The following is a 12,882-nucleotide window of genomic DNA, read 5'->3' on the forward strand; positions in this document are numbered from 1 at the left end:
CTGGCCAACATGCACTCAGAAGGCTACATTGAAGTTGGCCACTATAAACTTACAACTTAGTGCACGATGTGTGTGTGAGAGTGGTCATTTGAAGCCGTATTGAGAAGGGATGTATCGCAATAACGAAGTTATAAAACACTCCGATGGTCGCAGACAGATTAGTTGGAGCGGCGAGCACTTCAGTAGTAAATGCAAACGGTGATATTTTCCTTCTTTGTTTTACACTTGTGCTACGGCATGGCCTCCAGTCTCGTTAAAGTTCACCGACGTTACATACGCGCGTCATATCGTTGCACAATATCAACATTGATAGCAGCAGTGCAACTAGGGCTTACATCGCTTCTCCACTGCTGTCGCTTAACGTCAGTGCATGCAACAGTCGTGTTGGCGTTATAGGGATGCATTTGTGGCGCATGCCGTGACGTCACTGACGGTGTCACGTGGTTGGATGTCAGCGCAGTGCAAAACACTCACCGAGGGTAATGCATTCGCAAGCGGCATGCTTTGGTCGGGGCGTCTTAACAAACGCTTTTGGCAATACTTGCATAGCAACATTTATTATCGATCATTAGCTCCATGCGCCAGGCAGAACCTTAACGGTTCTGTTAAGTCTACGGTTTTACTAAAAAATACGACTTCATTCAATACAGTTCATAATTGGTTTCACTAATTATTTCAATGCGGATAACGTGGAAAACCACTTCGTTTGTTGTAAATGTTGAGGTTACATTTCAGGACACCTCCCCTCACACTCGGGGTTCCTTCTGCCAGTGACACAATGATCGTGTGTGACGTCACAATGATCGTGTGTGACGTCACAATGATCGTGTGTGACATCACAATGATCGTGTGTGACATCACAATGATCGTGTGTGACGTTACAATGATCGTGTGTGACGTCACAATGATCGTGTGTGACATCACAATGATCGTGTGTGACATCACAATGATCGTGTGTGACGGCAAAATGATCGTGTGTTACATAACAATGATCGTGTGTGACATCACAATTATCGTGTGACATCACAATGATCGTGTGTGACGTCACAGTGGTGGTTTGTGACGTCTGTGATGGTGTTGTACAGATACAGACATTCGCCTACTCTCCAATTGGCCTGCCAACAAATGTGCTCCTCCACTATCGCAAAGTTGTAAAGTTGATATAATTGAGATGTGAATACTGCGGAGTGGTGTCTGAGTTGAGAATACGTTATACAAGGGTATTTTCAAACGTTTTAAAATAGTGTAATTATATCAGGAAAGCTAATTATATGGCTTTCTACGAGAATACATTTGTTCTGAGACGTTTAGAACGTTTCCTCAAAGCGTCTCCCCAATGCCTCGTGTATGGCCTCAGGCACACGGCACAGGCCGCCACTCACAGTGGCTCATTGCAAGAATGAAGTCTCGAGCACCCCGACCATGGAACATGAGACGATTCGCTGCCGTACTCCACAATACAATGAGGGGATGATGATGATGATGATAATACAATGAGATAACTCACAGGTACAGCAAGGCATCAAATCGCTACTACCAGCCGCCCGTGTCTATTAAACCCTCCTGGACCCATTCCTCGACGCTTGGGCAACAGGAGAAGGCACCGACAAGCCGGCGGTGATGTTCACGTGGTGCTCAGCCTGCGACGTCCCGAACGAGACACCGACTGAGGATCCAACAGAGGTGCCGCGTGGCTTCTCCGCGTCGCAGGGACCCGGGGCTGCGGCGAGCCGCGTTAGGGACGGCCACGTGGCCTGCAAGATGGCAATCGAGGAGTCGCAGAATTGCGTCTGCTGTGAAGTGCAAAGCCATCACTCACCTCGCGCTGTGGTGAGTGGGTGTGGGTCTCTATGTGGGTCTACGGTTATCTGTGTGGGTCGATGGGTCTCTATGGGTATCGTTGTCTATGCGAGTCTTTGTAGGTATATAGGCTTCTACAGGAGTCTAATTATTACTACGGTAATTGTATAGGATGGATCTCCATGTGGGTCTATGGGTTTCTATGTGGGACCATGGGTTTCTTTGGGTCTCTGTGCGAGTCTTAATTGTGACTGCAGTGAAGCGTGCTCCATCGTTAACGTCCCCGCTGATTGCCCCACACGCGCCGTATTGCAGGACCCACGTCCACAGTCAACACGCACAGCTGTACACGAAGCTGGAGCTTTGCACGTTCTACACGAAAAAGAAACAAGTCAACGAAATGTACCAGATGTGCGCTGCCACGAGACAATGTCTCCCCCTGCCACCTTCACCGGCTGCTGGGGCAAGTGCTGAGCGAGCAGCGCCTATGAAGGCCGGCAAGGCGCACGAGGGGGTGGGTGGCCAGCACGACGCCTTTGTCTCACCGGTGCTGATGCTTGCACATGGCACCTGGTACTAAATTAAGGTTGAGTAGACCCAGGAGAGGCCCAGGACCGGTTCATGTATTCATCACTGTTATTGTTCGTGAGTGGGAACCGAACTCGGGTGGGCGGGTTCGTAGCCAGGGGCGCTAACCACAGCGCCACTACTCTCTATTCTGTCACTATAGTGTTACACGACTAATAGAGTTAATGCCAAAGTCTACTTATTCATAACTTTACCATTCACAGTGTTGTCTTCAACCTAACTTTACTTAACGTGCATTTAAAAATGCATTTTGAGGTAATTAATTTTATATTTTTATTCGGAAGCTCAGAGCGTTGCGCTCGTACAGAAGGAGCTCTCTCTGTGCAGGCGGCGCGGTGCAGTGCGGGGCCTCGTTCACACGCGTGATGAGATCATGCCAATTTGTTCTTTGAACATGTCTTGTCATTTTTGTTCTTAATCTTTCACCAGTTATGTCACAATTAAGCCTTTTCGCACAGAGAGATATAATAATAATACTAAAGTGGAATTTGTGTTGAGCGGCGTTGTTCGTGCAAGTTGCATCTCAAAGCGCGTGTCTGTGCAGAGCGTCGAGAGCGCACGCAGTCGTGTTGTGTTGCTCTGCTGGGAGGCGCCGGGGAAACTGCAGGGGCAGCAAGGCGGCACGGCGGCCAGAACCGACACTGCCAACAATTGCCCAAGCTCTGTGGTCCTACACTGAGATGTTTGGCCAACTCCATTCACGAATGTGCTTACACATTAAGTATTGACACATTTTGTCCCCCCCCCCCCCTTGCATTATAAGCAACGCGACTCAACTAAACGATAACCCGAATTCAAGAGCAGTTCCTGACCAAGGGCCCCCGCGTCCAGACGTGCGGCAGAGGCCGCGGCCGCTCCGCCCCTCCGGGTCGCGCCGCGGAGTCCGCCCGTGCCCCCCCCCCCCCCCCGTGCTGCCAGCGCACCGCTCACGTCGAGTGGAGACGACCCCCAGCCGTGCCGCCTCGCTCCGTCACGCACGAAGAGAGGCGGCCCGCCTCCCTTACATCGTCGACTGTTACATTTAGACGGAACAAAATAACTGAATAGGCTTTAGCGCAACTAAACCAACACGGGGAGACGTCAACCCGGGTCAACTTGAACAGAGAAGCCCGCCGGCTCTTCTCCAGCCGACTTCCATGCGACAACTCACAAATTCGCATTCACGAAAGTGCCCGAAGCTCGTCAATGCGCCCTGCTTATACGCCGATTGCCGGGTACATTCAACATCACAACTGCGATTTCCGTCGAGCTCAAGGTAGCAGAGCTACTCTTCGTTGAGCGTATGCAGCCAAGAACCACGTGGAGAGGGAGGCATCGTCGAGGCACATGAGGAGGTTCCGATACCCACACCGCGGGATCGTGATCCGGCCGCGACGCGACTTTGTGCTGTGCCCGCCGGACGCGGTGGCAGCGTGCGGGGCCCTCTGCGTCGTCAACGCGTCCACACGCAGCACTGCGCCCCAGCCCTTCGTCTGTCTCGCTCACGTTGCTTACATAAGGCCTTCCGGGTACTGTACTCGTTTCAAACTGAAGTCACTTTAAACACAAAACGTAACAACTCGACACACACACCGTGACGTACAAACAGGCATTATTGCATCATCGTGGGGGTGATTCGTTTGGTTCGGAGTGGGCTGCTCGCAGGCGATTTTGATCTTTCGTGCTAAATCTCCGTGAAGGTGGCAGGGGCCTGCCGCCCCGCGCGCGCGCCGTGGGGCGTGTCGTGCTTGGGGCCACCGGCGGCCCCCGCGCCCCGCTCAGCGTCCCCGACGGGGCCAGGGAGCCGCAGCGGCGGCCGTGGCCGCGTGGGCCCCGTGCAGGCCGCTCGTGCAACGTCGATTGGGAACGACGGCGACAGCAGCAGCAGCTGTGGGACGTGAGTTCGAGCAATGCCTCGCTATTAAATCAGACGTTGCAATTGGCAGTCAAGACCTGACGTGGAGCTCCCTAGGTATGAATTACGCGGGCAAGTCGAGCATCCCCTTGCATTACAGATTAACTTTTCAAATTCATCTCGAACCAAATATTTGTTTTGTTATAATCAAGAATATTATATTTGGCTTAGTTACTTTAAGTATGTACAATAAACATGCTTTTTACCTTTTCATGTACGCATTCAAATTCAAATCAGATATAATCTTGGAGCAAGCGTTTAGTAACTGCGCAAGCAAAGGTCAAATTTGTGTCTGGGTATTCGTTGTTTTAAGGACACGTTTCCCTCCTGCGGGGGGTCGCATGCAAGAGTCCTCCCGTCGCCGCACCGCCCACACTCCTCCACCCCGTGGAAGCGCGCAGCAGCAGCAGCGCCGCCGCCACCGCCACAGGCGAGGCGCAGGCTGCAGGGCAACGCCGTGCACGCAGTGGCTGTGGGTGGCCACCGCAGGGAGACACCGCCCAGCCGAGCTCACTCCTCGCGGATTTGAAGGCGGTAGCGATGGTAGCGCAGCTGGAAGAACAGGCGCTGGGGAAGCGAGAAGTCCATACCGGGCAGCACGTAACCTTCAGTGACGCCCATGTGTTTGAAGCCCAGCGACTGGTAGAGACGGTGGGCGTCGATCTTCACCGCGGTCGTGCTCAGCACCACCGCGGTGCTTCCGTTGGCCAGCGCGAAGTCGATGACCGTGCGGCCCAGGGCCTTGGCGATGCCGCGGCCGCGGTGGCGCGAGTCCACCGACATGCGGCACAGCTCCACGGTGGCGTCCTCCGGGTGGGCGCGGGCCCCCACGATGCCCACCACGTCGCCGCCCAGCACCGCCACCCAGAAGCAGCAGCCTGCCAAAGGCACCGCGGAGAACTCGTGCGCTCTGCCCGACGCGTCGCGTGCAGTGTGCATCGCCTGCTGGGGCGCACTCTCTCTCTGTCACTCTCTGTCTCTCTGTCTCTCTCTGTCTGTCTCTCTCTCTGTCTCTCTCTCTGTCTGGCATCGCCACAGCAGCAGCAGCAGCTTCTTCTTCTACTACGGGGAAAGTGGGAGGCGTGGGCCTCGTGCAAAGCCATCGAGTAGACTTTCTGGCTGATTGTAAACAAACGGGGCGCGTACACTCAGGCTGGGATATCGCCACAATTCTCACCTCGTTGCTGGCGGTTAGCGCGCATCACACCGGGGGTGTGCCTGGGTAGTTGGCTGACTTGGATCACCCCCTGCTATAGACATCTAGAGCTGTAGAGGCCAGCGAGGGGAGAGGGAGCTATGACTGTGTACGCATCTACAGATTCTGCTGCTGCTGATACTCTTCCAATTTATATATAAAGTTTTCAAAACAACCCCCGTCTTGGAGTTCACATAACGGCGCTCGAAAGAGCCACGCGCGGGTGATGCGTGGGTGGTGATGTTGTTGGTTTGCCGTGAGAAGAATCGCTCTGAGCGCGCGTGTTGGTTGTGGGCACGCAGTGTACCTGGAGTCTTGATGTAGTGGTGCGGGATGTCGGCCAAGTCGTTGCAGAGGGCGTTGCTGGCATAGCGCAAGATCACCTGGCGGCTGTAGTAATAGCGCAGGGCCAGCAGCAGCAGGGGCACACAGCACGTGATCAGCAACGAGTGTGTTAGGCCCAGGCAAAAAACTGGTGAGAGAAGGGAGACACATAATCGAGACCTAGCAGAAAAGATACACAACACACATGCTGTTAGAACACTGCCACCTTCAGAGTTGCATTTGTGTCCCAGCAAAAGCCACTCCCTGCTCACTGCGTGCGTCTCTCGACATCGCACGATGTGCACGCGGCTCGCTGCTCACGTCGACCCACTGTTGGATGAGAGCCGCGCCACGCGGCTTGTGTCATGGGGTTATTTGACCAGAGTGCACCGCGCTGGTCAATGCGTGGTGACGAATACTCTACCCCTGTTTAAATGTGTATTTCATACATGGAAAGACCCGTGTAGCCAGCTACTCAGCTAGCTTTCCATGGAGAACCGCGTGGTGCAGCAGCACAGAACAAGAACAACAACATCAAAGTAATCCGTACCGAGGAACAGGTAACATCGCGGAGGTACAGGCACAATCAATGCATAAAGAATAGAGAAATATATTAACAATGCGTTAAAACTAATAACTAAAATTAACGATATAAACATGCAAATTGCACCAAAAACAAGGACGAGGTGATGCACGGTGGGAGAGGAGGTGAGCGAGAGGCGAAGCCACCAAGTGAATAAAACAACAGCAACCACCACCACGGGATCGCGGGCAGTCACGGCTGCAAGAGCAGCAGGCGGTGTTGGGTGCAGGGCCAGTCGTCGCCCTGAGCCCTCTGGGATCGGGGTGATCGGGAAGGGTGCAGGGAGGGCTCCGTGCCCGACGTGAGAGGCGAGGGCTGACGGCGTGCTGAGTGAGACCGGAGAGGGGCCACTTCTGGGGTTGCGGCTGGGAGTTCGTGGAGTTTGGAGGTCTTTCAGATACTCGGTGCATTTGTTTTAAAATTCTGAGGGTGAAGGCAGCAGCCCTGTGGTTGATCGCTTCACGTCTCCAGGGGACACCGTTTGGAGGCGACACAGAGGCTACGATGACGTGGCTCTACAGGGGGCGCCAAGGGCAAAGCGCAGTGCCGAGTGGCGTTGCCGAACGAGGCGCTGTCGAGTGGGACTGGAGGCGATGTGGTAGATATCGCATTCGATATTAATATGGAGCTGAGGTGGGACACTGTTTATTTCTGTAGAGGAGTCCACTAGTGGGTTTTTTTAATCTTGTATGATCAATGTAGGCCTTGAAGGACAGGGTTTGTGTCCAAGATAACATCTCGATACGTAAAGTTATCGATCTCTTCAAAGGGATGCGAATGCAGAGACGCAGTGCGCAGGGAGCGCAACACTCGGTTTGGAGTCACCGGTGAACAACCCCCGACTCTCGCCTCCTGGGCATTGAGGACGCACATCGAGGCATTAGGCTGCAGTTGTCGATGATCAAGGGCATGGGGCAGCCGACGTTGTAAATCGCCCCCTGACTTCCCAGAGACCATCAGGGCTGTGCCATCGGCAGGGAGATGAATGTCAGAGTGTGAGGCTGAGACACCCGGATTGTCAACGTACAGGAGGAGCAGCATCGGGCCAAGCAGGGGCGTTGCGGAGTCCCCTTAGTATCGAGCACCACAGAGGTCGTGCTGGATTCTCATCCAGGCCATATTGCTGGAGGAGGGAATCGGCCATTGCTCGAAATGAAGTTGGTGATTTGAAATAAAAAAATCATCTCAACTATCTGATGAGAGCAGAGAGGATTGGGTTGAGGTGGGAGTTATTCTGGTCCTCCACGGCACCATCTTTACGCAGCGGGCGTACAAAAGCTGTTTTCCATTCAAGAGGGATGGATGCCTCCCAAGAATGGAAAGGTTCGGTATACGGGCTAGGAGTTCTATATACGGGCTAGGAGTTCGATACACGTGCTAGGAGTTCGGTATACGGGCTAGGAGTTCGGTATACGGGCTAGGAGTTCGGTATACGGGCTAGGAGTTCGGTATACGGTCCAGGGGTTTTGCCGTGGGGGTTGCTACAAGGTGGAGGGGGGGGGCAAAGGCGGGCGGCCATCGGCACCACCACCCGCAGCAGAGGGAGTGGAGGATGGAGCAGAGGAGTGGAGGATGGGGCAGAGGAGTGGAGGATGGACCACATTTGTTCAGCGTCTGTGCATGGCCCGCACAGACATTCATTCTGTTCACCTCACTGTCAACAGCAAACGTGAAAAGGCAATTTTAACTCAAATCGCACAGCGGTGCAAGACACGAAGAATGAACCACACCCACATCGACACAGACCGACGTGATTTACGCGTAGACAAATTATTCTAAGAAATACCTTTGCCTGATTGCTGCTTGATGTTAAATATCTCTCCACAAATGTTCCACACGAGACATCCCGAGTCATTGCCAATGCCACATTAGTTCCTGTGAAAATAGGCTTCACTGTTTCTGGGCACGGCAGTGCTGATTCTAGAGGTGGCTATTTGAGCGAGGGAGGTCACTATTTGTATTATCAGTGGCCGACACTGCTCCCCGTGAGCGCCCTGCCCCACCAAGCGACGACTCGCGCAGTCTCGGCGTCGGAGCGAGGTCGTGGTCCCAGCCACCAGCGGCGCTGGGGTTACAGAGCGTGCATCGCCTTCCGGTGAAGCTGTGCCAACATGAATAGTGCACACGTCTCCACAATTCCCATCAGCCAGGACTGTGTCTCAGGTCGTATTTCACGAATCGTACGTGACGAAGCGCGGCACACTCCTGGGCTCCGGCTGGCATCGATTCCGCGTCTGCTGCCACACTGCTGCACTGCGCTAGTCGGGCAGCAGCCGCCTCGCCGCGGGCAGCAGCGGGCAGCAGCGGGCAGGGCGCTCAGATCGGTGGCGAGGCGTCTCTCTGGAGTCGTGTCAGCGTACTGAGGCTTGCGCATAAAAAAGCACGTGGTGTATTTAAATGACATCGAATGATATGAATACGTATTTCTATCAATACATATACTCATTGGATAGAGGTCTGTGTGTAGTGTGTATGTATACGTGTGTATGTATACGTGTGTATGTACGTACATGCTGTGCCGGCTTCATCACAAACAGTACTTGTTCGCAAAGTCTGTGCAGCAGGATAAGAGACGACTGCGGATTGCATAACGCAGACCATGATTCGCATAATGCGTGAGTGGTGCTCTGCGTTCAGCGTATCTGTACATACACGCGTGACTACCATGAATGTGTGCATGTTTTACGAATCGTATAATGAATGAATTTCTGGAAGTACAAATACTGTGCATCTCCCTGTAGTAAATGTGCATTATGGGGAGCGGTCGCGCAGTGGTTAGCGCCACGAAGCAGGCGACCCAAGTTAGAGTCCCTCTCACGGCTACCAACGCCAGTAACAATTATCTGAACGAGTCTTCGGCGTCCCCTAGGTCGACTCGGCCCTAAATAAGTACCTGGTACGGTGTGTAGTAAACGTCACCACTGGGGGAGACAAAAGCGGTCGGGCGTGGTGCTGGCCACCCACCCCCTCGTGTGCCGTGCCGGTCTTCATCGAGGTGCTACTCGCTAACGGCACTCGCCCCAACAGTCCGCACTCGCGTTCTCAATCTGCACCCGTGTGGCTGTGCGTGCGTGCGTGCCTCCCGCGCGCCTTACTCGTGATGGTCGCGTACACGAGCTGGATGCCGCGCTGCTCCCGCAGTCCGCGCAGCGCCGTGTTGGGGATCCGCTCCTGGATGCCTTCGCTGAAGATCCGCCGCACCGTCGCCTCGTCCCCGGCGCGGAACTCCCTGATGTGCGCCTCGCGGTGCCGCGCCTCGTCCGAGCCCGCCCGCTGCCACGGCCCGGCTGGCCGCATGCCGCCCTTCTCATCGTCCCCCTCGTCTGCGATCAGCTGCGAGTCGCAGACCATGCTTGGAGCGGGACGAGGCATTCACGGCGCGGCAGCGAATCGTCGCGCGGCGGGAGCGGCGTCACGAGCGCACACTGCGGTATCGGCGACGCTCCGGTGACGCGGTCATTTATCGGAGCGCCGCTGCTGCTGCTGCACTTGCTGCTGCTGATGCTGATGCAGCAGTAGCAGCAGGGGCAGGGCTGGGGGAGGGGCGTCCCGTGCCGAACGCTCGGTGCAGCGGCGAACCGTGCTCGTGGGGAGCCGAGAGAAAAGCGAAATGCAGCAGCAGCATCAGCAGCAGCATCAGCAGGGACGCACGCAGCGCGCTCTGCAGCTCAAGGCGTATGAGACACGTGGAGGCGGAGCACGGATTGGCAGTCTCTCACTCCGTGCTGCTGCTGCTGCAGTAGCTGTTGCTGCTGCTGCAGGACACCACTGCGGAGCCTGTATCAGCACCTGCCGTGACACCACGAACTGCACATCGGCATCTTACAGATACTGCGGATTAAAGTGAATCTTGAACTGAGATGCGAAGTGCGCATACAGAGGCTGCATGTAGCAGCGTGCTCTCAGCGCACAGAGCTGGCATTGCGCATGTGAACATACTATTATAGGGCGATGTTACATTCGTTGTATTGGATCGTACTATTTCATTGTGGTCAAGGTAATAATAGTTTTTATTTTGAAATTCGCGTTCGATACACTTAATGCCCACGATGGTTGATCCTTTTAAGGCAGAGTAATTGACGAATGTTTTTGTGTTGAACTTCTTTCGCACCGTACGTAGCCAACCGTGCTAATCGGAGGTTTCCGGGGCAGAACAACAAACTAAGAACGTTTGGAGTTCAATGTTTTGTCAGTCGCTTTCCCAATTCCGCACGAGATCGAGCGAACGAGAGAGAGGTGAGGCCACACACACATAGAGACACGCGGAATCACCGGTACACTACTCCCTGTTTAAACTGAACTCGATAACTGCTGTCCTGGCACACGGAGGCGTGCCATCATCACGACTCGTGCTCACGATTGATGTGCATGGGCTAGAGGAGAGCGGCTGCGACGACGCTGGAGGAACTGCGCGCTCTCCGCTTTACAGATTCAGAATATTTATTTACGTCGGAGAAATCCGATGAGCTATGAAGCTCTTTTCCCACAGACGTCCCCGGAGGAAGAATGCGCACGGCAAGAGAGCGAACGCGCTGTGAGAAAAGCCGCAGGCTGGGTGGGGGGCAGGGGGGGGCTACTGCCCCCCCCCCCCTTCCCTCACCCCCCAGGGGGGGCAGCAGCCCCCGCGTGTCCCCCCAGTACGCCGCGTTCTTCATTCGCAGCGGGGGGTGGGGGGGATGCGGGGTCGCTAGGCAACGCGATGACATCACACACGTGTCTGTCACAGACGATTATGGATGCTGCATTATATTTATAGTGTTGTAATAGTGTACGCTCGTAATGGCATATTTGAATAAATAATGCCGTACTCGTTCGGAATGATTAATGCTATTATTATGATCTTTTATTTCGTAAGGGAAGTATTTGCGTGCTCTCCATTGTGTCGTCTTGGGTTGTTCCACGCGTCACGCTTGACATTGAGCAGGCCTCGTCCCAGCAGCAGCCTGGCATCCTCGGATTGACCCCGGGGGTGGCAGTCTCCTTGCCGGGCAACTGGGCAGCAACTAATCACTCCCTCTGAACAAACACCCAGCTACTTTGTGCCTGTTTAACGATGCAAATGTTAACATTGATGCATATTGTTACTATTATACTTGTTTACCCAACCAAGACGCTATTGAGTCTCAAAATTGTTTTTAAAGAGGGTCCTGCCAAGTTTCCACAGGAGGGCACCAAGTGCACGTGTCATCCCAGTAGAGTCGTTTGCGGGTAATTGTTCTTCAGCATTGCGATGTTGGGCACGTACCCGTTTCAGTGCGTGTGCGAGGAAACGGGATTACTCGGAGTGAACCCATGGAGAGCGGGGGGAGAGAGAGAACAACACAAACTCCATCCCAGACGCTTCTTGTTGTGAGTCAAGACTATTCACTACCGCCGCTCTGCCACCCAATGACGACACGATGGTACTGCACAGGCGTGTCCCGCTTAACGAGCGAGATACGTTCCGTGAATATTTCTCGGTAAGCGAAAACTCGTTAAACGATCAACGTTTTAAATCTTGATTTGACCAACGTTTTCCCATTGACTACTCCTATGTTAAAAGCTGAGATAAGCTTCAGCCCGAAATGTTCCAGTTTTGAACAACTTTTTTTCACGTGAGAAATACAAATTACTAGATAATTTTAAACTAAAGTAATACATCAAATGTAACACTTAACACACATGCAGAGCCACAATGCAATATTCACCGTGTAGCCTCAACAGACTGTTGGAGCAAGTGCTATTGGCGAGTAGCACCGATGAAGCAGGGACGTGCGGTCAGGGGAGGCAGGGGAGGCAGAGCCTCACCTGTCATACTCCAATGAAAATAGCTGTTACGAAAAGTAAAAAATAACAATAATAATTTATATTTTTCCACTGATCTGTGTTATAAATATTCTTTTTGTACGATTCCAATCATTGTTATAGTCAACATCGACAAATTTACGGAGCTCCGCTGCAAATACAGGACGAGACGAGAGGTGAGGCAGCGACGAGCTCAGCCTCCCCTCTGATTGCGCAACCGCTGAATGGAACGCGGGGATTAAGCACATGCCTGTTACTATCTCAGTATGTCACCAATGTAATGTTTGTAGACCCCTTCATTTCATGTCCTCGCCTTCCATACTCCAGGTAACTTATTTCACATATGCGTATTAAGATATTTAGGCTCGCTGGTCTCGTCATGAAACTGCAATGAAAAAGCACCAGGGGAGGCAGCTATCACATCTGCCTCACTGAGGGCGACGTGACCAACACCACCTGACCGGTGAATTAAGACATGTACATCGGGCCCTCAGGATGAACGGATACTCTGACCGTACTATCCGTCAAGCTGTCTCTCCCACCACACAGAAACAGCCACATGAAACTCCGACCAAAACTATCACGTTACCATACATAGCAGGCGTGACCAAAAAGATCTCCAAAATTCTAAACAAACATAAGATCCAAGTCCGATTCAGCACAGTGCATAAAATCCGTGATCTGATTCCATCTGTGAAGGATGTCGTTCCTGAC

The 12,882-nt window shown here is 53.4% G+C and overlaps 1 protein-coding gene across 1 annotated transcript; it reads right to left on the minus strand.

Moving 5' to 3' along the window:
* Positions 1 to 4,452: 4,452 nt before the first annotated feature.
* Positions 4,453 to 9,756, minus strand: NAT8L (N-acetyltransferase 8 like). The gene is made up of 3 exons (XM_078599753.1): positions 9,480 to 9,756; positions 5,785 to 5,949; positions 4,453 to 5,160 (listed from the first exon to the last, which is right to left on the minus strand). Exons 1-3 carry the CDS (start codon positions 9,754 to 9,756, stop codon positions 4,793 to 4,795), a joined length of 810 nt encoding a protein of 269 aa, XP_078455879.1. The 3' UTR covers positions 4,453 to 4,792.
* Positions 9,757 to 12,882: the final 3,126 nt, after the last annotated feature.

This window comes from Lampetra planeri, chromosome 12, assembly GCF_965212315.1.
Source record: "Lampetra planeri chromosome 12, kcLamPlan1.2.h2, whole genome shotgun sequence".
Taxonomy (NCBI): Eukaryota; Metazoa; Chordata; class Hyperoartia; order Petromyzontiformes; family Petromyzontidae; genus Lampetra; species Lampetra planeri.

Excerpts from the sequence above, each read along its gene's own strand:
- NAT8L (XM_078599753.1), bottom strand. The coding sequence starts at position 9,756 with ATGCCTCGTCCCGCTCCAAGCATGGTCTGCGACTCGCAGCTGATCGCA. Across the intron at positions 5,950-9,479 it reads CGTGTACGCGACCATCACGA|TTTTTTGCCTGGGCCTAACA; the intron begins GTAAGGCGCGCG and ends TTCTCTCACCAG. Across the intron at positions 5,161-5,784 it reads CCACTACATCAAGACTCCAG|GCTGCTGCTTCTGGGTGGCG; the intron begins GTACACTGCGTG and ends TGCCTTTGGCAG.